This window comes from Lonchura striata, chromosome 6 (genome assembly GCF_046129695.1).
Source record: "Lonchura striata isolate bLonStr1 chromosome 6, bLonStr1.mat, whole genome shotgun sequence".
Taxonomy (NCBI): domain Eukaryota; kingdom Metazoa; phylum Chordata; class Aves; order Passeriformes; family Estrildidae; genus Lonchura; species Lonchura striata.
The window spans coordinates 58,943,245-58,965,578 of record NC_134608.1 but is presented as its reverse complement, the minus strand read 5'-3'; the positions used below and the strand labels follow the sequence as shown (position 1 = coordinate 58,965,578).

Here is a 22,334-nt window from a genome sequence, read left to right as displayed (position 1 = left end):
GATAATAAATTGTATTATGAGTTATTTAACTGTTGGCATCTTCTCTTGACTGTTCTTGGCTTTGCTGCAGTTTTGGGCATTGTGAAAGCTGTGCTTGTGTGGAGGTTTGCAATACTTAGATGTTTAAGGTTTAAATTATAGGGATAAAGCAGCATTTTTATATGTAATATATTTTATATGTAAATATTTTTATAATATAAATATATTTATATTATAAATATGTTATAGATAAGAATTTATACTATCTTATACTATCTTATACTATATTATATATATTATATATAAAAATATAAATTCATTATATAGATTTATATTTTATTTATTGATATAAACTATATTTATGTGTTTATGTTTATATATCATATTTTCTATATTTTTATATAAGTTTATTTCTATTTAAAGTGGAAGCATTCCAGTACCTCCAAGTAATTTAAACTCTCAGCAGGAAGAATCGTTGGAAGTCACAAATAGGTAACAATGAGTAACTGTCATTGAAATGTAAAATAATTTTCCTTTTTAAAATACCTTAATGTTGCACACTGCTCACAGAGAGTTTTTGTTAAAATGTGCTTGTTAAACCACCTAGAGATACAAGGCTACAGCTGCCCACTGGGCCTGGCTGCCTTTCACTGCACTAAAACCACAATAAAATAAATGAATCTTTTAATTCTGAGCTAGGTTTGATGCAGACATTGTGTGGCTTATGCAGCTGCTGTGCAAACAAACATGTTTTATTAACTGCTGCTCTTCTGCCTGTCCCTTTCTTAAGGCTTCCACAGAAAAAAAAGTCAAGTAGTTTAGAAGACTTGCAGAGCGAATCCTTGGAAAAGGTTGGTTTATCTGTAATCACAGCTTCTGATGTTTAATGTCACAGCTAAAAGACAAAGATCAAGTATAAATATTCTTTTTGTTATACTTATAGTAACTTTAACCACCACTAACTCTGTATGTGGGGAAGGAGCCCTAAAACAGCTCAGGTTCTTTTTCCCCCCCACCTTCAAAACTGGTTGACACACTCATGTGGACACCTTCAAATTCAGTTTTGGTCCTTAAAGAAACAAAAATATTTAAGTGAAATACAAGAAATAACAAGGAATCATTTTGTTAAACTGCAGTATTATTTTGTTTATAGATTTTTTTTAAGTTTTTTTTTTTTACTTCCATATCATCAAAAATATTAAGGCAGCTAATCCTGAAAGTAGCTAAATGTTGGGACTGGGTATTTCCAGCTAGGATTCCTTTTTGGGTGTGTGCATGTAACAGTGTTTTCCCTGATCCAAATTAGCATTCCTGAAGGTGGCAGCGATGCTGCCTTAGTTACAGCAGCAGGAGCACTTCAAGGGCTTTCATTCCACCCCAGAATAAAACTTCCCAATTTGCAAAGTCTTGTTACATTGTGGTCCACAGTCCTGTTTTGTCATTATGTACACTGACATTTTTCTGCACTTTTAAAATTCCACTTTGTGAGATTGTTGTTGTTTTCTGTACTCAAATTAGGCTTAGTACCAGGTGATCTAGACCCAGTAATGCCATTGAAATCAGATACCAGTCATATGATTGCTCCAATTTTTGAATTTTTAAATTTTTAAAAAATATTTTAATATTTTTCTTGAATTGATAGAGATGATACTGACCAAGTAAAATGAAACTTGTGAAATTTGTGCTGCATTTATTTGATTCTAGTCACACACGTAACAAATCAGACCTAACATTTCATTCCATGAAGAATTGATAAAGGTTTTCTTGTTGCAACTTTCAGTTATTTTCTTGTCTTAAACCAAAAGTCTGAATTTATCTCTGTGATATGCTGTGATAAGGCTGGACCTACACATTTATGCTGGTGTTATTCTGCCATGCTCAAAGCTTAAATTCCCACTGCTTCTAGCAATAATAATAATAATAAAATAATAAACCACATTGGTGTCCCTGACCTAACTGTGGTGGAATTTTTATCACTTGGTTTCTGTCGGAGCTCTTTGTGGTTTCAGCTGGATCCATACAGGATTGTGTGTATTATTTTATGTCAGCTGTTTTCATATTGGTCTGTTAAACAGCTGTTGTGTTCCCAGCTCAATGCAACTCTAAAAGGACCACCCAGAAACCTGAAAATAGCAAAATTCCTTTGATCACGACAGAACATAAACAGGAATTTTGTAGAGTGGGGAATGAACAAACACAGGTAGTATTAAATATTGGATTGAGATGAAATTAAGAGGTAACAGTCCTTGTAATATATTGTCCATATGTTAAGCACCATCTCTATAGCAATAAGACTACATTTGATGTTCCATGTATGTATGTTAATACTAACATTTGTCTGTTGCTTTTTTCCACAAAACTTTGAAATTGCCCTCCCTGAAACTCCATAGTATGTAGATGGAAAACCAGCACAGCCTGTTGTAGAACAAGAGGTATATTAACTGCAACCTTCCCTAACAATTCTCTGGTGGGGTGTGCTGTGATGTGCTGTGATGGTATGCCTGGTTTGCATTTTATATTCATTTTCTCTTCAAAATGTTTGCATAGTTCCAGTGCTGACAAACAACACAGGGGGTAAAGATTTGAGAGGGAAATCTTTTTGGTTTTTTACTTTTAATCTAAGTTTGTTACATGAAGCTGAGGTCAGTCAGTCTCACTGCTGATGTAAGACACAATTTCTCTACTCTTACAATAGTTTTGGTACAAGTCAGGATGTACTCCTGCAGTTGCCAAAAAAGAGCAGGAGAGTTGAGGAACTGAGCAATCTGGCCTGCAGTTGTATCCAAAGAATCCTCTAGGCCTTGGAATAAGAACAGATAAAGCAGTGGTTATCTCATAGAATTTTTAACGTGTCATCCTGTCACAATGTTTTGAAAAAATGTTGTTGGGATGGGGTTTACTGAATAAGCACACTGTATGTTCCTCTGTACTAAATATAGTTTGCATATTTCCAGTGCAAAGTTCTCCTATGAAACCTCTGTTCTGATACTGAAACATTTATCATAGGGAATTTATTTCAAAACACACCATTCCCCCTAATAATGTCAGCTGGAGCTGCAGGTTCACTGCTTGTCTCAAAAAGCATCCCTGTCCTACAGCTTTCACCCAGTGTTGGCTTGTCCATCTCTTCATCTGGGTTCAGCATTGAAGAAATCCCAACAAGCCATTTCCAAAACTGTAGGCAAAAGTACTTCTGTGAAACACATGCTTTGCCTGGAAAAGTAACTTATAAGGCTCAAATCCATCAGATTTATAGGAATATTTCATCTGCCCTTGTGAAAGGAGCAAGGTGCCCAAGTAGATATCACTTGAATGCAAGGAAAATTAGGTTCTGTGATAGAACTGGCAATTATGTTTAACTGTAATTATTAAAAAAAAAAAACAAACCAAACAAAAAAAAAAACTTCACATTTAAAATTCTGACTATGCAAAGATACTTTTGTCCTTACAAAACTTATATTTCTGTATCCTAACTTTGGTTTTGATTCTTTTACTCTTATTAATGGTGGTAGGAAATACGCTTGTGAAAATTTGAGGTGTACCAATACTTTTGGGTTGAATTCCTGAGATACAGTTGTGAGGCAGAAGCACATAAAGTCTGGTGGAGAAAAAATGATCTGAGAAGTAACTAAACACATATTTGGTGCTATGAAAGTTGACCATGAAAAGATTAAACAATTAAATAGTGGCAGGGTCCTGGAGGAAAGAGAGACGGCTAGAAAAATTCTTATGGCAAAACCAGGTAATATTTAACATATATTTTAAAGTAACGCAGAGTGGATGAAGTGGGAGGAGCAGATGAGGGAAGGCAAGGCTGTGTCTCAGCTGATGGATGGGTTTAAACTGAGTTATCTGTAAGCAGGAATTTGCAGGGAGTGGAGTCATTTTGAACCATACGTTTTTCTCAGCTTTAAGAACATTGTGAACCGGATTGCAGATGCTGGGAGCAATTTGTACTTATTTTATCTTTCCCTCTTTTAAAAACAGCAGAGTAAGCCAGTGGGGAAAGGCAGCAAGTACCAAACGCTGCCAGGAAAGCTGCCCCGAGCCCTGCAGAACGGAGAGCAGGGGATGTACAGCTCCCCAGAGGGGTGTGGCACGAGTGACAACGATGACAACAGCATCCCTGGCCTGAGTATGTACCTGTGCCTCTCTCCTCCAAACTCTTTGAGGGTTTGGGACATAAAGTGGGATAGAATCTGCTGTGCCAGAACAATGCACTGTGATGTTCACATGCTTCACTCAAGGAATGTCCGACTACTACTTTTTTTCTTTTTTCTTTTTTTAACAAATACCAGAAATATTCCCATAGTTCATGGAAGAATGGGTTTAATTTTGAGGGTTTTTTTTCTCTGTTGCACCTGACAATACCATTTGAAACTTCACAGTACAACCATCAAAAAGCATGAACATTTTGGGTAAAAATCCCTCTATCAGCTCTGTTGGTTCCTTAGTTGTGGGGGACCCACTAGTGAAAATTAAATATACTGCATGCAGAAAAACATCCGTGGATTTTGCAACTACAAATATATTTCCATTCCACAACCACAGGCCTGTGGAATCCTGTATTAATTTCTTTTCAGTGGCACCTTAAGCACAGATTTGTTGACAAAAAGGTGTTAAGAGTGAGGCACAGGACCAGGTATTTTTTTAGGACTGAAGATCTTGGGAGCTCAGGCACAAGAGTAACCCTTGTAATTCTGAAGTCTTTCTGCACTTTAAAAGTTACAGTGATGGTTTTTTTGTTTGGCTGTAGTATTTTTTCTTTGGTGGGGGTTGGTTAATTTTAGGGCCTTGTGGTCCCTAAAGCTGCTAGCACACTGCAACTTCAAGGTTGCAATAGGCTGTGGTTGTTTAGGAGTTTTCAAAGAGCTTTTCTGTGATGGCAACTTTGTAGGCAATGCATGAGCCATGCTGCAGTGTCTTTAACTGCAGGATTATCCAAGGGTGGGTGAGTTTGTGAAGAAAATGTTCCTTTTTCTTGAAACAAGCAATGGCTTCTTAAATACACTGATTTAAGAGAATTTTTTTCTGCGGGTTGGTTTGTTTCTTGCACATGCAGTGAATTCATTCCACCTCCAATTCTGTGCTTCAGAGCAATTCAATGTAATCTTAGCCACTGCTTCATTTCAGATACTCTGCAGGCTTCATAGAGCCCTGTAGTCTTTGCTTAAAGAGCTGAAACTTTGCAAGAATACTTAGGAAAGCCCAAACAGATCCATTAGCATCCCCACCTGTTTAAGATGATCTGTACAGAGCTCCCAGGGCTTGTGCGTATTCACTTCCACGTCAAGCACAGCTGCTTCTTTTTCTTTTTGTTTCTGCTTTTAATGCTTAGCTTAACCACTTTGCCCTTCTGTAACTTTATTTTGCTGGTGTTTTGTATCTTCTTTGCTCCTCCATCTGGCTTTCTGCTTCTTGGGATGACTGAAGATCGCAGCAGGAGTGTCAGTGCGCCTGCACTAGGTACTGTATCCAAACAAGATGCAACTTTAACTCTCCTTTGCTGCTCACTTTGTTTCCTTCCTTTCTCCCTCCCTTTCCCTACGAAATAATAATCCCAGCTGGGCCCTCTAGACTGAACTCCTTTACATGCAGTACTGAAATGAAGTAATAGCTCCTGCTGTGTGGCATTCACATGGGGTTTCTTTTTATGACACTTATTCCTGATTCGTTATGTTTTCACTGAATTTAGGAAAATTCCCACTGGTTTTGATGGAGGAGTTGAGGTATTAAGAGCAGGCAAGAAGACCTTAAACTAATTCAAATAACATAGTTAAATAGAAAAGACTGAAATAACAGAATTATTTTACCCAATGTTTTATTTTTTTTAATCAAGTGTCCAGCTATTTTTTCACCTTCTGAGCGTTTTTGGTTTTTTACAATAAAATAATGATTTTATAAGTATCTCTACTTTCATATCACGTTCTGCATTTAAACATCAGCCTCCCAGACAACAACTTTATCAACAATGAGTATAAAATGTGACTGTAATACTGTTCTTAACCCAGGAGAAACAGAGAACATGGATGGCACAGTGGTCTCAGATGACCTTTCACCTCTCTCTTCGGGAACGGATTCGAGTCCACAATCTCCGTGGTCTCCAGAAAACAGAAAGAGTCCAAAAGGCATCAAGAAAATCTGGGGAAAGTAAGGTCTTTTTTTTATTATTATTATTCATTGTCAAAGCATTTCAGCTGAGAATTAATTCCCGGCAAAATCTACAATTATCTGTAGCAAGAAGAACCTAAAATTTGGGGAGCAAAAGCAGCTTTGGGATGGCACAGGTGTGTTCTTATGTACACTATGGGGTGGAAAAAATATTGGGAGTGTTCACAGCATCATGCTGGTGAAAGAAATAAGGCACTGCTCTCCTCTTAATGCTATTAATTTAGCATGCCAGCAGTTTAATTAGCCATGAAAAATTAAATTGTAGCAATTTGCTCATTACGAAAGACACCAGGTAAAAAAATAAGGGAAAACAGAAGGAACAGAAAGCAGGGCACAGTTGCACTCTGTCCACTCAATATGCTTCAGCAATCCATTTCCAAATTTGAATTACTAATTGGCTCAAAGTGTTACAGCTGCTCTGTGGAGCTCCTTTATTTTCCACCAGAGTTAGGTCCAGGCTGAGTTTCCTCGAACTCCTTCAGCTGCCTGTGGAATCTGGCATTTGTGGTTTCCAGGGAGATGCACGGAGCTGCTAGTTGTCACTGTAGTTTCCATGCAGAACAAACCTCTTCTGGCAGCAGCTAACAGTCCTGTCGTGGCACTCTTGTCTTGCAAGAATCCGAAGAACTCAGTCAGGTAACTTCCCTGCAGACGACCTGGGGCTGGCAGAGTTTCGAAGGGGAGGGCTCCGGGCTACAGCTGGACCTCGCTTATCCCGCTCCAAGGACACCAAAGGCCAGAAGAGGTAAAGGTTCCTCCTCCCCCTGCCACACCCTGCTGCTGTTAAAAGCGCCCAACGTAGCCAAACTCCCTCCTCTTGGGGAGTTTTGCCCAAGCGCTGTGGAATTCCACAACAGCTGGAAAGAATTTCTCTGGTTGCAAAAATTGTCCTTGAGAATCTTCCCTGCCTGCAAGTTGCAGCACTGGCTGCTTGGTGGAGGGTCAAAGATTTCACCTTTTTAAAGAGCAAGGAGAATAATCATCTCCTCATCTGCATAATGACGAGGATTCAGCAATTCCCTTCCCCCCCTTTTAAAACAGAAGATGGGAAATTCTTATCTGCCCTGCAACTGTTCACAGGTTGTGGCTGGGCTGCCAAATTCCCAGGACAGCCCAGAACAGATCTGCTGTGGTGCTGCCTCTGGCACACCATGAGCTTTCCAATTCCTTCTTTCCTTTGAGATTTTCCCAATCTTTCTTGTGCTTTTTCAGCGACCACAACGCCCCGTTTGCTCAGTGGAGCACCGAGAGGGTTTGTAACTGGCTTGAGGACTTTGGCCTGGGCCAGTATGTGATTTTTGCCCGGCAGTGGGTGACGTCAGGCCACACGCTGCTGACTGCCACACCTCAGGACATGGAAAAGGTACTCACTGCTTCTCTCTACCTCCTGGTTCTGTCCCACCAAGCCCCTCCAAACCATTGGCTCTACCTTTCTGAAATCCAAAGTATCAATTTTCATAGTTACCTCACGTGAGGAAAGGAACCAGAGGCAGGGCAAAGTCTTTGTTAATGTTTTTTTTTTGTTGTTGTTGCAGGAAATGGGGATAAAGCATCCACTCCACAGGAAGAAATTGGTTTTGGCCATTAAAGCTATAAATGCAAAACAAGATGAGAAGTCTGCACAACTTGATCATATCTGGGTGACACGTAAGTGTTTGGAGTTGTTTGGGAGGGAATTTCTCCCACCTCTATGAAAGGGCAGCCTGACTCATGTTTTTAGCAGTTACCAAACATCTTTTAAAAAACACTAAGTTTCCCCATAGAAGAATTGAGGATTTTTGTGTTGTTCTTGACACACAGACCTAAAGCTTGCGGTATGCTATGGAGAACTCTGTCAGACAGCAGGAAATCAGATGGGTGGGCTCAGTCTAGGAAGAGCTCCACTGTGCTGCAGAAGATGTGCTCCATCACCTGCTGCGTGTCAAATATCACAGGGCTGGTGTGGGCAAAGCTGCTTGATGGGAATTGCTTTCAGGCTGCTGGCAAAAGGCTGTCCTCAGGAAAGGGGAACAGGCAGAATGAGCCACCTGCATGCCTCTAAAGAAGCCAGGCCAGGCAAGAGGGGAGGAGGGCTTCATTCTCACCAATCTGGATTTGGTTGCCCATTGCTCTCATATCTGCAGGGTGGCTTGATGACATTGGCTTACCCCAGTATAAAGACCAGTTTCATGAATCCAGAGTAGATGGGAGGATGTTGCAGTACTTAACTGTGGTAAGTACAGTCCTTTTTCCTCAGTTTCACCAATTTTAACTTCCGAATAAGCAAAAACTTTTAAGATTTTCCTTTGAATGTGAGCAGTTAAAGAATTTTTGCAAGATGAAAATAGTACCAGTAGTAACTCCTTTGTGCTGCCTAGTGCATGGAATTTGTTCCTAAGGTCCATAAAATAAGTCATATGTTAGAGCTAATTTCTACAAAGCCCTTCTTTCAATATGATGCAGCACACCACAATTAAAAGTAAAATTACCTGTTTCTGTGTAACCTCTGGAGCTTGTTCTCCACATTAAGTTAGCAACAATATTCAGCAAAGTAACAGCAGAAAATCCAGTGATTTGTACAGCTCTGACTACATCCACAGCACACCATGAACCACACACAGCCACTGTGTGTTTTCTTCCCATTCTCATCCCAAGTCTGGATAATTAAGTCCTGGATTGTCCTTAAAAGGCTACATTCCTGCCCTCATTTTTTTAGCCAGGTGTTGCTCTGGTGCAATGGGAAAAAAAGCCCCAACAAACCAACACCAGAACCCCCTTCAAACTTCCACCCTAACAAAACCCAAACCCTCTTTTAAGTATAAACTTTCATCTTTCCTAAATGACAGTTAGTGTAGCGTTACATAAAACTACACAGTGAACTTAAACTCTTTCTTCTTGGGGAGAATATCTGTTTTGGTTTGTGTTCTGAAAGTCTCTCTTCTTCACAGAATGATCTTCTCTTCCTGAAAGTCACCAGTCAGCTGCATCACCTGAGTATTAAATGTGCCATTCATGTGCTGCATGTCAACGGCTTCAATCCCCACTGTCTGCGCAGGAGGCCAGTTGAGGAGGTAAAAGAATGTTGAAATAAATTACTTTAAGCAAGCACAAATTACCTGGTCCCAGCCAAAGGGGATGGTAAGTCAGCAGTGTACAGTGGTAGAACTTCTAGGGACTTGCACCTAAAGCAGCAGCTATGTGACTTATTAGGTGAATCTCATGCATTTCTCTTCATAAGTTATATGCACAGTGGAAAAAAAAAGCTAATTCATCTTCCAAGGGAATAATTTGGACTGACTTGTCTTTGCCTCACCTAATTTTTAAAATCTGTAAGGTTTTTGCCTTACCTGATCAACACAGTTTTTCCTTAGCGTTAAACACTGTCAATAACTGTGTTGTCAAACATTCTCTTTTTATTCCTGTAATCTGTAATCTCTGCTGTTGTACTTCTTGATGCAACACATGGGGTTTCATCAGTACTAGACCAGGTCTGCCATCTCATCAGAGACGGCTTGAAAGGGGCTTGAAGAGAAACAGTCCTTCAGTCAGGGAAGAACAAGTGGAGGAAGAGGAGGGAGGCTGTTTTAGTCTGAGCTGAGATACGAGCTGTGCACACTCAGACAGTGCAGGCTGTGGTGTCATCACCTGTTGTGGTCCCTCCAACAGAACAGCGTCTCTCCTTCCGACGTGGTGCAGTGGTCCAACCACAGGGTGATGGAATGGCTCAGATCAGTGGATCTGGCAGAATATGCACCCAACCTTCGAGGCAGCGGAGTGCACGGGGGCCTGATCGTAAGAATTTACCATTTCACTATTAAAAATTGACAGGCTGTAATATAAAACCATCTTTTATCTGAAGTTCATCAAGCAGAAAGAAACAAACATATCTGTAATGTGACAGCGTGATCAGGCCTTCCAAGGAGCCTCTTTGATCCATGCATCTTCATTTTACAAAGGAAAACTAAAATAAAAAAGGAACAGCTAAAACACTTTCTAGAATCACTTTCTATAAAACACTTTCTATAAGCTGAGCTGTGCACAAGTGTGTGACAGCAGCACAGAAAAGGAAACCTGAACTGTGCTGTGTAAAAGTTGCTTTTTGATAAGGCATCACTGAGTGTTTCTTTGAGTGATTTACCAGAACTCTGAGCCACCCTGAAGTCACAGCAGGCCGGAATGACCTTTTTTTGTCATTCAAAACATTCAGAACTATTTGCAGCTCCGTGATGTCAGGGTTCTGAAATACCATGATTCTAGTGCTGTAGAATTTTTGCAAAAATGCAGCAGTAGAAATCATACTGAGATTAAGTTTTCACTCTGAGTAGAGCAGAAAATTCTGAAAGGAAACTTGTTCAACCCAAACAAATGTATGGTTTGATGATAAATATATATTATATTATTATTATATATATAATATATATAATATACATATGAATATAATATATATTATATATAACATGTTGATGGATTTGATGATAAATATAAACACATAGTTGCCTGATCACATTCAGCGTTTTTTCTTGGCTCCTTTCAGGTATTTCCCTTTCAAACCCCAGTATCATGAGTGAGCCATAAAAGATCTAATGTAAACAGGTACTTCGTGAGAAATCCTCTGCTGAGCACTGTAGTAGTTTACTATTGCAAATATTTATATAAAAAAATAATCATCCTGCCCTTTTCCCAGATTCTGGAACCCCGCTTCAACGGCGACACGCTGGCCATGCTCCTGAATATCCCACCCCAAAAGACCCTCCTGCGCCGCCACCTCACCACCAATTTTAACGTGTTAATCGGGCCAGAGGCACAACAAGAAAAAAGAGAAACCATGGAGTCAGCAGCATACACACCTCTGACCACCACTGCCAAAGTTCGGGTAAGTACCGCTGTCAAAAATGAGATGTCAGTGTCAGACTTCTCTACTCTGAATTATGAAGAAAGGGACAAGCATAGGCAGGGAGAGGTGAATTCTAGGAGTGCTACATTCCCCTTAATTCTACATACCAGGCCTTTTACTATGTATCTGTTTAATCAGCTCCTGAAAACAAGCAATCTATTCTGTCTTTTCTTAGAAGGAACATCCTGTAAATGCATTTAGCATCCACTGTAACCCAAATTTGAGAACAAATATAGTTAATTCAGAAACTACGTACTTGAACGACCAGGGGATAGCAGTAATTTTAAAAGGGGAGGATTCTGAATGTTTACAGAACAACTTTACTTGTTTTACTCAAACTACTTGTGTTGACTCCTTATTTTAGCCAAAGAAACTTGGATTTTCGCACTTTGGAAACTTAAGGAAAAAGAAGTTTGACGAATCAACAGACTACATTTGTCCTATGGATACAAGCCCAGTTGCTACAAATGGTACTTCGAAAAACTACGGTGGCTACAAAGGACTTAGTCCTTTCACTGACAGGGAGCTGGATCAGGTGGGACAGACAGACTGATGCCATGCTCATCTCATCCTCTCCATGCATTCCAAAGCTTGCAAATAACCAAATGTTCCCCTATAACAAACTCTTTGCTACATCTGCATGAACTCACAGAGAAAAGTATTGGCTGTGGACACTGGAAAGAGTTCCAGACTAAGAATGTTGGGGTTTTTTTAATCAACACCATAATAAACTCATCCATCCTCAAGCCCTTTTTCAGGACTGTGACACCTTTACACTCTGAAGATCGAGGTATTTTGTCATTCAAGGGTGTGGTTGCAGGAAACATAAGACTTTTGTACTTCTAGCTTTCATAATTTTAGTATGGCACACTATTTTTTTTTCCATTATCTTTATGGGTGCTTTTTAATGTAATAAATTCATTTGGACAAACTTGTACAAAGCTATTGAGTTATATTAAAGTACAACTGGATTGTATTTTTTAACAGACAGTAATCAAGAGAATCCAACTGAATTTTTCTTTCATGGTGTACAGTGGGGAGTAGTTCTGCTTACGAAGACAATGCATCAGCAATGAACAAATTATTAATAAACCAACAGTTAATTCACTTTTGTAATGTAGTAGTGAACTTGTGAATGAAACTGTCTAGACAACATACAGAGAAATGATGATGACTAAAAACCATCAAATTTTATTTCAACTTTGCTGTTGTGTAAAGGGATGTAAACCCTGAAAAAAGGAGCACTCCTGGAGCCTTGTGTGAACTTTGGCAGCACACAAGAGCCACACAGAGGCAACTGGAGTAAACTGGTCTTTCTCCAGTGACTTAAAAACAGTTTAAACCTGATAAGAGAATGGTCACAGCATTGAAAAGATTAACTGTGAAGGTAATTTTTTCATTTGCATGGTTTAGTGCATCTAACATCTCATTTGTGTTCACTGGCTAACCGTGGTCTTTTTCAATGTATTGCTCCTCAACAGGGAGAATGCCAAACCTGGCTGTGGATGTCCACTTGCTCAGCTCAGAGTTGTGAGGGAATGCATTAACTTTGAGCCAAGAACTTGCACTGTGCAGTTGTTCAAGCATGACAGAAAGACTGGATTTTTCTCTAGGAGCATGGTCTGTCTATTAAGCATGACTTCTGAGCATGTGGCCCACACAGGAAATCACAATGCCCTAGAACAGGTGACATTTCTATGAAGGAAGAGGTAGGACTGTATCAAGGACTTCTTGCCTGTAAAAGCCTGCCAGAAATAAGCAGTGTCAGACCATTTAGAAAATTTTACTTTTCATTGATAGTATCAATTAAGCTTTGGGGTTTTTTTCTGTGAATTATAGGCCAAGTTTTGTGGAAGCAACTTCTCTTAATCAGGATCCACTCTTCCTGTCATTAAATGCATTTCCACATACCTTGTAGCACACAGAGGCATTTTTTGTTAAGGAGTTTTTCAACTTACCCCAACTTCATTTGTCCAGGCACAGATCCCTCCCAAAGCTGCATGTAGAGTGAATAAAATTGCACATGCTGTCTGATTTGAACTAGTTGCTGACTGCTTTTACAGATGGAGCACTCAGAAGGCACGGTAATGCAAATAGGGGCTCTTTCCCAAGGCATAACCCACCTCACGGTAAGTACTCGTTCCTCTCTTGTTGCAAAGTCACCCATGTGCTCTGCTAAATCTCACTGAAAGTTATTTGGTCATTGCTGGTGGCAATGAAGAGTAAGTGGGTCTCTGCTCTTGTTAAGTATCTCTTTACAGCCTGGTGGGACATTCAGTCAAAAAGAACCCTGTTTTTAAATTGGTCTAGAAATTAAGCTTCAATTAGGCCTTTTTAAGTGGCCTAAATGATAGATATTCATCCCCTTAAATGAAAACAATTCTTCAAAGAATTTTGCAGCTAACCATCACAGCATCTAGGAATGAGGTACAGACTTTTGCAAATTTACATGAGCTAAAAAACTCTGTGCAGAAGAAAACACGTCACTTTTGTTTCTTCATTCCACAGAAGCCAATATATTAAAAAATAAAATAAGTGACTGGAAGACGTAACGAAGAATTATGAAATAGAGTTAAGTTGCATGCCAGACACAAAATCTAAGTTTCCCCAAGCAAAAAACTTTCCTTAAAACTGTATTGAAAGAATTCCCTTTGTGTGTGGCACTCACCCGCTGTGTTGTGAGCCTGATCTCACTGTAGCTGGGTCTCTGGGAGACCTCTCACCAAACACCTTCAGTCCTTCCCATCTTGTTCTTTCAGACCCTGCTGAGCCAAGATGAAATGCTGAATGACAGCAGGTTTTTAACACCGACTTTTGAGGACTGGAGATGATGCTTCAGCCATGACCAAGATCAATACTCGTACCTCAGGCCTGCGGGAGTGGCCAGGAGCAGCTGGATGCTGCGGAGCAGGAAAGCTTTACCTCTTTTCTGCCACCTCCCACGTAGCTTTTCCTACTGTCAGTGTAGCCACACCTTACAGGTAACTCCCCTCTGTGCTGTCTTACCACATCATGGCATAGGAAACAGGTGTTGGGAGAGGAGTGGGACTCATCCAGAGTCTGGACAGCAAAAACTGGCAATGCTTTGTCCTTTTATTCAGTTGACTTTTACATGCTATGTTGATGTACTGTTACGTGAAAGACCTTTTGTAATTTTTTATTTTTATAATTAACTCGTAGTGCAGGAATCATTAATACATAATTGTACCACGGGGGCTGATCAGAGCTACCTGGAATTCAGCTGGAGGCTGGTGAGAGCAGCAGTAATGGCTCACTCAGCACTCCTGTGCTCTTGCCAGACTGATCCCCACAGAAAGGATTTGAATCTCTCCTTCCTTTCACTGGCACTGTCCTGCCCTCTTCTTATCCAAGTCAGGGCGCTGTAGGATGGGAAGAATGGAACATAGGACTGTCCATCAAGCCCTTGCTTTTATTAGGATGACAAGCTGCCATGTTCACAAATCTTTACCTAAGGCAAAAACAACTGCAGCAGGAAATTGGAACTCTGAGACTACCAGGAAAGTACCAGAAAAAACCACATATTTATTTCTTTAAAACACCTGACAAAATAAATCTGTTGCTACTGTACTGTTGCTGCTAGACAGAACTGCATCAGAGGGAAATACGGCCTCTCACTTTTTGAGGGGCTGAGGATGAAGTTGTCACCTTTACAGCACTTGTGGCATTTGCTTAAATGTACAGCTCCTGTATTAATGAGATGTTAAAAAGCTCTCTTAGTAAACAGATAAATACCAGGAAAAAAAAAATCTCCTTAACTGTAAGGAAAAGTACTTTGTACAGGGCTGGTGTGCATTACTCTATCCTTGCTGGCTGCAGGTGTTGCTTTAGATTCCAGTATAGGCTGAGGGCAGGTCAGTGCCAGCCACAACCCTCCCAAAGAAAGAGGAAAGCTCAGGGCTGGCCACAGGATGCAGCAAGGGTTCTTTGAGAAGTACCTGGGGTTCTTCTTACAGATTATCTACCCTGGTCCTTGCTTCACCAGTCTCTCATGACAGACCTTGCACTGTATGGTCAGGTGTAAGAAGATAAACACGTTATTTGACTGTCCACAGTGGTAAAATTAAGCCAAATTATTTTCAATCCCTCCAAACTGAAAAAATAAAGGCAAATTCAGAAGAATGAGAAATAAGTGTACACAACAGCAAAGTACTAATGTTTAAAGTTTAATAAATGGTATTAAAATGTACCAAGTCTGGTAATGCAGTCAGTGCCAGCGACCAGCTCAGGTACCATGGGCATTTGAAATACTTTGTCAGGTCAATTAGCCAACAGACTTATTACAGCACTGCAAATGGGATTGGCTGCTCCAGCTGCCCTGGGATATTCCAAACACAGTATTTCCTGTTTTCTTTCAATGCTGTATTTACAACTCAGTGTGTTGGTTTGCTAACTTGGCTGTGAATAGTCAATCCACAAAACAATTCATTCTTCTTTTAAATACACGTAGTAAAAATCCTAGTTAGCATAACACCAGTATAAATGCTTATTTCCTGACTGTTATGAATAAATTCTGAATGTTCTGCTCTCTTCTGCTGACTGTGGAATGATTTAACACAAATCCATGTGGATGACCTCTCATCTTTTTTTTTTTTTTTTTCCCTCAGAATTAATATTTTATTCTAATTCCAGAGGTAAGACTAACTCCCACACAATTCAAGATGATTTCTCAACTTCTTAATATTGAAACATACAAGGTAATTATGAAGTTATAAACCACAGAAATTAGATTAAGGTGTCAAAAAACACACACACACAATCGCTGCACAGTTGCACATAAATTGTTCCTGTAGAAAAATATGCAGCATTTCCAAAAAAGGTATCAGGTGCCAGCAATGTTAGTAAGCAAATGTACTGCTCTTAGGGTAGCCAAGCTTGTCCAGGTTGGGCTGACAGGCAAACTGAATCATTGGTGGTGGCCCACACATGAGAATGAGGGTCTCACTGCCAGGGGGAGGCAGGTGGTCTTTCAGCATCTCTGCAGTGACAAAGCCAGAGCTGTATTTCCAGTCTGCAACAAAGAAATTCATTCCATTACTGTGAATCTCTGTACAGTCTGAAGCCCTTTTAAACCTCATTAAGTAGCTGAAAAATCAAGTTATGGCACCATCACTGCAAGCCAGGAAAGGGTTACATTTCTCACTCAGCTCAAACCTAGTGATCTCCTTCCACAGGGACAACAAGCATGTAGGTAACAAGGATTTGGTTGATAAGACATGGAGGTCTTACACCAATAAATTGTAAAATTGGAAAGAAATGAGCAGGTAGGAATAAAAAGGAAGAGTGAGCCAGCTTTTCCAGTGAAGAGGGATCACCCAGTGGCAGGGAGAGGTATTGAGACCTGTACTTTTTTTTTTTTTTTTTTTTTGAGATGGAGTGGTGAGCTGACAAAGTTTGGTGATAAAAAAAGCTCTGCCATGTAGTTTAGTGATAAGAGAAAACAAATTAAAAGAGGAAAGAAATGCTAAACTACTTCAAGCAGTAGTATTATTGAATGCATCTGCCATTTGAAGTGAGCCAAGAAGGAAAATTACGCTTAATCCATACACATGGCAACTCTGTTACACCAGAATCTAATCTGGAGCTGCTGCACATAATATTTACAGGTATTAAACAATTTAGTGCCAACAACATGGTAACATAACCTGATTCGGGAGACAGCCCAAAACAGAGCTGAACTTTTGATGCATACTCCCAAAAACTGGAATAGATGAAAAGATGCACTGGGTAACACATCTGACCCAAATGAGGTTAATTATGAGCTCCTACTTTTTAAGGCCCACCTGGCTTAGATCCCTTTTTAAAACAGGGTGTGGGGGTAAGGTTTGTTTCTGAGGAGTTTCAACGTGTAAGACAAGAACATTTGACTCTGATGTCCTCTTGAGCAAGAGTGAAGCTCTGACTGTTGTATAGGGATCAGCAAAGGCATTTCCATGTGTCCCTACCTTTTGGAGGTCTGTCCAGGGTGTACCACAGCACAAACTGCTCAGGATACCTCTTGGCAAGGTCTTCTAGCTCAGCTCTCAGCAATATATCATTTTCTGTCTGCAAAATGAGTGCTGGTTAGCTCCAAACCATCCCAGGAGCCCTCTGATGGGAGCTCATCTACCATTCACAACACATGCAATGATAAAAATTATGCAAATCAAGAAAGTAATTGATATTTTGCCCCTTCCATGATAGCTATTATCATTACAGGCTTCTGTAGAGAACAACAAACTGTGAGACTTAGCAGCCACCTAAACACAGTCCTCAAGATGGCAATTAGAACAACTTTTTAATCCAGGCTAAAATCACAACGAGCTGGATTTGTCCCTGACCCCGGTAAATTTGTCCCTGGCCCTGACAAATGTCCCTGGACCAGCATGGTGAAGATTAACTTTACAAACAGATTAGTGGAAATAAATCCTGCTTCCTTGAAATCAGTGAAGGACTAAGATGAGCAGAGGGATCAGGATCTGGTCACAGTATTTATTCCCTAATGTAGGAATTCAGTGAAACTATTAGGAGATACCTAAGTGTGAAAGAGAATCAAACATGGACCATCAGTTTAAAAAGCTCAGAGGCCAGCAAAAATAAGTGGGCTATTAAAGAACAAACAGATGGGTCAGAATACTCACCTGATTAGCAAAAAGGAGGTAACATTTTGTGGAGTCCTTAGGATCATTTGTGATCTGACGGATCAGCTGCAACATAGGAGTTATTCCTGTTAAAAACCAAAATGGTTAAAGTGGGTACTTCTTTCCATGGCTACAGTTCCAGTATTAATGCTGCCACCCTTTAGTCTTCAATGGAATCTCAGCCTGCACAGGGCTACACATCTCTGGATTTCTAATCCACATGGAATGCAGAGATTGGGGTTTCTATTATGACAAACAGTTCCAAACCCACAATTACTGTATGCAGGGCTTTTCTCTTCAGGATTCTCTATCATGTAATTTTACCCTCAAGACATTCTCTTAAAATACTTTTTGTCACTGATGAAGTCAGTTCTGAGGTCACAAGGTAAATTAGTGTTCAAACCCTCAGGTTGCTACTCCCCAGGACTGAGCTCAAACTACTGGAGTGCCTCAGTGTTGCCACCATGAAAAGAAATGAAGGTGAAAGTACTCTGCTGCTGAAGTACAGTGACAGACCTCACATATATCCATAAAACATTTCCCCTTTCTAGACCTCTCCATGATGGGATTAGTTTTACCTGTTCCTCCAGCTATCATCCCAAGGTGCTTTGCAAACTTTTTCTCAGCTTCAGACTTCTTATTAGGCTTGATAAGAAAGGTACCTAGAAGAAATATTCCAAACCTATAGGTACCTTAGCTTCCAAACAAACATGGATACAAATTCCATGGCAATAAATTACCACAGGTGATCAATTAATGAAGACAAATCTGGAAATCCCTCCCTTCTGCTGAGACAGAGTCATCAGGGTTGCTGATCACAGGAGGGCAGCATCCAGAGAAGTGCTGAGCATTCCGAGGTGAGACTTAAGTGCACAACTCCTCTCTGTCAAGATCAGTGCAAAATCTTTCACTTGTATCCTACAAGAGGATTACTTCTCTGAGCTTATTTCCTCACAGACAGCTCAGACCCGATTTTAATTATGAAATGGAGCTGGCTCTCAGTCAGCTGGTTATTCAGTAACAGCACTGAGATTCTCAGAGGGCATTTTAAGCCACAGTCTCACTTGCTTAAGAAGGAACTGGAGCATCACCCTCCGTATGTATAGGTGGGGTATTTTATTTCCACTGCAGACTTCTCAGTCATATAAGGGAACAGTAATTTTTTCAGATTTATAGTCCCAGGAGTGAGACACTCATCAGTTATTCCATACACAAAGTACTCTCTCCCATCACATCAACTCTGACAGGCTCATGGTCAAGCCTAGAAAAGCTGTTTTTCCTCTCTTCCACTTTAAAAAAAATATTCTCTACAGCTGTCAAGTTCTATAAAACACCACTAAATGTAACCAATACCTCCCTTTTGCTCTCCCACCTTTGTGTCACAGTACCTGTCCCCTTATAGACCAGGAGTCCATTTGGCCCTCTGAAATCAATGGTATCTCCAATCTTCATATTGTCTAGATACTGGGACATCTTCCCACCTTCTGGAAACTTGGGGTTCACATTTTTGTGGTAGACCTGTAAGAACAATCATTTGCACATTATCAACCACTAACTTTCCTGCAGACAGTATCTGTAGGACACAATCCTGCAGGCCTGAAATTCAGCACCTGAGAAAGAAATCAAGGCAATTCTTTGCCCTCAGTTATCTCTTGAGCAGCCAAAATAAGAAAGTGTGCTATTGGGCACACATCCCTCTGCTCCCTGCAAACAGCCAGGATAACAGGGATGGTGGCAGGCAGATAATGTACTGCTGTCCTCATTTCACTACTGACTTATATCACCCCATTTTTGTAGCTGCTCCTTCTGAAAACAGCATTGCTGCATCCTTTCCTTCTGACCCTTTCCTACTCAGCCACACAACAGCTTTTACAGCTTTCAAAGCACCTAAGAAGCATTAAGCAGCTCGTAAGGATTCACCAACCTTGTAACATGAAGAAAAGAGCATGCAAAAAAAAAAAAAAAAAAAACCACCTGGATTTTTGCCTAAGGGCGAACTCTATTATAGAAAAGGATTAGGAAATCCAGAAGTCCTGGATCCTCTAGCTTAAAGGATTTCCCTTGTGTGACTTGTTTACTGCTGTGAGATGTTTGCAGTAAGGATTAGCAGCAGCCCAGGCATCTAGAGGGAGAGACATCAGTATCCATGCACTGCCAAATCAAAGATACTAGGGCAATTCCTGAAGTATTGCCAGGGAAGTGATTCTCTCCTCCCTCTACTCTTCCTCTGCCATGCCTCAGTGCCACACAGCAGATAGACAGGATACAACTTACTATTCAAGGACAATGTGAAATGAGCTGCTTGCCGTGCAGTCACCCTATTTGAAAAAGATGAGATCCAATGAAAATTTAATTTAATGTAAATTTAATGAGAGATGATGAAATTTGATGACTAAATCAAAACAAACGGTTTCACTATAATGAAGTGCTTGCCCTCCTTCCAGCTAGCAACTTATCTCTGTTAAAGGAAAACAACATTTACCTTTATAATTAAATCAACATAACCTTTTGTCTCATCACTGGAAACAGGGGTATAGGCTCGAACCACCAGATTCCCATCAATTTTTGCAGAAAGGTAAACATGCTGGCCTGGGGAGAAATAATTACAATCTGATTGTTTTTTTCATCTCCGAAGCACAAGAGAGAAAGGCAGGTATTGTAACCTGCTACACATGCAATGACAGAGAAAATCTTTGCCATATAAATGCTGCACGAAACATTCAGCTTCTCCTTTTTTCAGCACAGAGCAGGCATCTCCCAGGAAGTAATACAGTTTCAGGATCTTATTCTTAAATTCTTAAGACTGAATCTGGATAAACACATGCTCTGCAGGGCACATGTCAGTTGGTTTGCCATTTGTCTAGTTAATTCCATTACTCTTTCCCTTACAAGCCAGAAGAGAGTTTGGAGAACAACAGGCAGCATGCAGGGCCATGCTGACAGCATGGAATGGGATGACCCTGACACCTGCCATACAGCACAGGGAACTGCCAAGTGCAGAACAAACAGAGCCACATCTGCAGATCAGACACAGACTTTCCCCTGAACAGATTTTCACTGATTCAAGGTCCAAGGTTCAGTGCTATTAGTGTTCCAGGGCACAGGAAAGAAGGCCAATCCTAGGCTGAAATTTGTGCTACAGAACTCCAGATAAAGTTGCACGGAAATGTGTGTAATTCAAAGGTAAGTGCATGCACAGGAAAGGCTCTGAATATTTCAGCATCTACCCAGGCAGCAGAGTTGGCCCCTTTCTCCTTTACATGCCAAAACCATGAAGGCAATTGACAACACACTGAGGGGACCAGATGGAAGTAGAATGCAATTAAGAAATATGAAAAAGCTTTGACAGATACCATTCTTGCTTGTATCCTGACTGGTGACAAATTCCATCAGGCTCAGTTCAGTTTCACTGCTTCATTTCTAACCTACACCACGCAACCGGGCAAAGCACTCACAAAAGATCTGAAATGCAACCCTCTGGGAAACCTGACATTTCTCTCTGAGACAGCAGCATTCAGATGCGGCTTTCAACTCCTTGCTTTGCTGAGCCTTAAATTCAGAGACAGAAGTCCAAGAACTGTGAGAAACTAGAAATACAAGTAATTGTTTACACTACTTACCTACAGGTAATCCTAATATATGATTCGTTGAGGGTAACCCGAATCTGAATTTCTTAGTATCATGACTGATTTCCTTAAAAAAACAAAGTTAGAACGAGGTCAGCATCACCATTATTTTGAATTTCAAACTCGAGTAGAGTTGCTTCAGCAAGCTCTTTGTCAGCATGCAAGCCAAACGCTGGGAAACAACTTTGAAAAATAAAGTTGAGACAACCAGGAGCTTCAGAAGCAGTCTTCTCCTCTCTTCTTGCACAAGGAGCGACTTTTGCCTGCCTGCACAATCCCTAGGGCATCTTTTACATAGATAAAATCGGGAAACCCTGTCGGCCGAGCCGAAGCTCAGGCTGCTTCTCGTGGTTGATGTAAGTCAGGACGGAGCCGAGGGAGGCACACAGCCGGCACTCCAACACGAGAGCGCCGGGCAGGGCAGCCCGCGGCGCGCCAGGAGCGCTCCCGCACGCCGCGCTCCGCGGGCTCGCAGCCACCCTCCGCGGGCTCCGCGCCCTGCTCCGGCCCTCCAGCGGCCCGCAGCCCTCCCGTGGGCCCCGCTGACCCCCGGGCACCTCCTTGTCCAGCAGCCGCAGCGGGTACTTGGCCAGCGGGTCCTGCAGGGTGACGGCGCCGCTCGGCCTCCGCGCCGTCCCTCGGAGCAGCAGCAGCAGCAGCGCGGACGCCGCCACCACGGCCACGGCGACGGCCACAGGCGCTCCCTGCGAGGAGGAGGAGGAGAAGGGCAGGCGGTGAGGGCACGGCGGCGGTGAGGGCACGGCCGGCCCCGGCCCCGGCCCGGCCCCTCACCGCAAACGCCTCCATGGCGGCTCCGGGCCCGCAGCTCCGCCGAGCGCCTCAGCCCCGGCCGCGGACACCGCGCCGAGGCTCGGGCTCCTCCCGGCTCCTCCCGGCTCCTCCTCGGATTCCTCCTCCCGGCTCCTCCTCCCGGCTCCCCCTCGGATCCCGCCTCGGGTTCCTCCTCGGGCTCCTCCTCCCGGCTCCCCCTCGGATCCCGCCTCGGGTTCCTCCTCCTGGTTCCTCCTGGTTCCTCCTCGGGCTCCT

General features: G+C 41.6%; 2 protein-coding genes across 8 annotated transcripts in view; one reads left to right on the top strand and one right to left on the bottom strand.

Moving 5' to 3' along the window:
• The window catches only part of PPFIBP2 (PPFIB scaffold protein 2), a 96,336-nt gene extending 80,765 nt beyond the window's left edge, over positions 1–15,571 (top strand). For 4 of the 7 annotated variants that reach the window (XM_021527572.2, XM_077784385.1, XM_077784386.1 and 1 more), the window contains 16 exons: positions 403–471; positions 770–830; positions 2,370–2,411; positions 3,967–4,114; positions 5,413–5,445; positions 5,991–6,129; positions 6,767–6,895; positions 7,363–7,513; positions 7,686–7,797; positions 8,274–8,362; positions 9,078–9,200; positions 9,796–9,921; positions 10,814–11,002; positions 11,388–11,558; positions 13,087–13,152; positions 13,783–15,571. In XM_021527572.2, coding sequence (XP_021383247.2) covers positions 403–471; positions 770–830; positions 2,370–2,411; positions 3,967–4,114; positions 5,413–5,445; positions 5,991–6,129; positions 6,767–6,895; positions 7,363–7,513; positions 7,686–7,797; positions 8,274–8,362; positions 9,078–9,200; positions 9,796–9,921; positions 10,814–11,002; positions 11,388–11,558; positions 13,087–13,152; positions 13,783–13,854 — 1,720 coding nt within the window. In that variant the 3' untranslated portion in view covers positions 13,855–15,571. Of the gene's footprint in view, positions 1–402; positions 472–769; positions 831–2,369; positions 2,412–3,966; positions 4,115–5,412; positions 5,446–5,990; positions 6,130–6,766; positions 6,896–7,362; positions 7,514–7,685; positions 7,798–8,273; positions 8,363–9,077; positions 9,201–9,795; positions 9,922–10,813; positions 11,003–11,387; positions 11,559–12,504; positions 13,174–13,782 lie in introns of those variants that run through there. The other 3 variants (XM_077784388.1, XM_077784387.1, XM_077784389.1) reach the window with 3 other exon arrangements.
• On the bottom strand, positions 15,192–22,220 carry CYB5R2 (cytochrome b5 reductase 2). The gene is made up of 9 exons (XM_021527580.3): positions 22,080–22,220; positions 21,845–21,991; positions 21,282–21,354; positions 20,144–20,250; positions 19,050–19,179; positions 18,240–18,323; positions 17,662–17,747; positions 16,987–17,086; positions 15,192–16,052 (listed from the first exon to the last, which is right to left on the bottom strand). The coding sequence occupies exons 1-9, from the start codon at positions 22,092–22,094 to the stop codon at positions 15,880–15,882; spliced, it is 915 nt and encodes a 304-aa protein (XP_021383255.1). The 5' UTR covers positions 22,095–22,220; the 3' UTR covers positions 15,192–15,879.
• Positions 22,221–22,334: the final 114 nt, after the last annotated feature.

What these genes read in the sequence shown, in the direction of transcription:
- CYB5R2 (XM_021527580.3), bottom strand. An exon ending in TGCGGCTGCTGGACAAGGAG is followed by an intron (nt 21,355 to 21,844) that starts GTGCCCGGGGGT and finishes TGTTTTTTTAAG; the next exon opens with GAAATCAGTCATGATACTAA. An exon ending in ACCTCCTTTTTGCTAATCAG is followed by an intron (nt 17,087 to 17,661) that starts GTGAGTATTCTG and finishes CTCATTTTGCAG; the next exon opens with ACAGAAAATGATATATTGCT.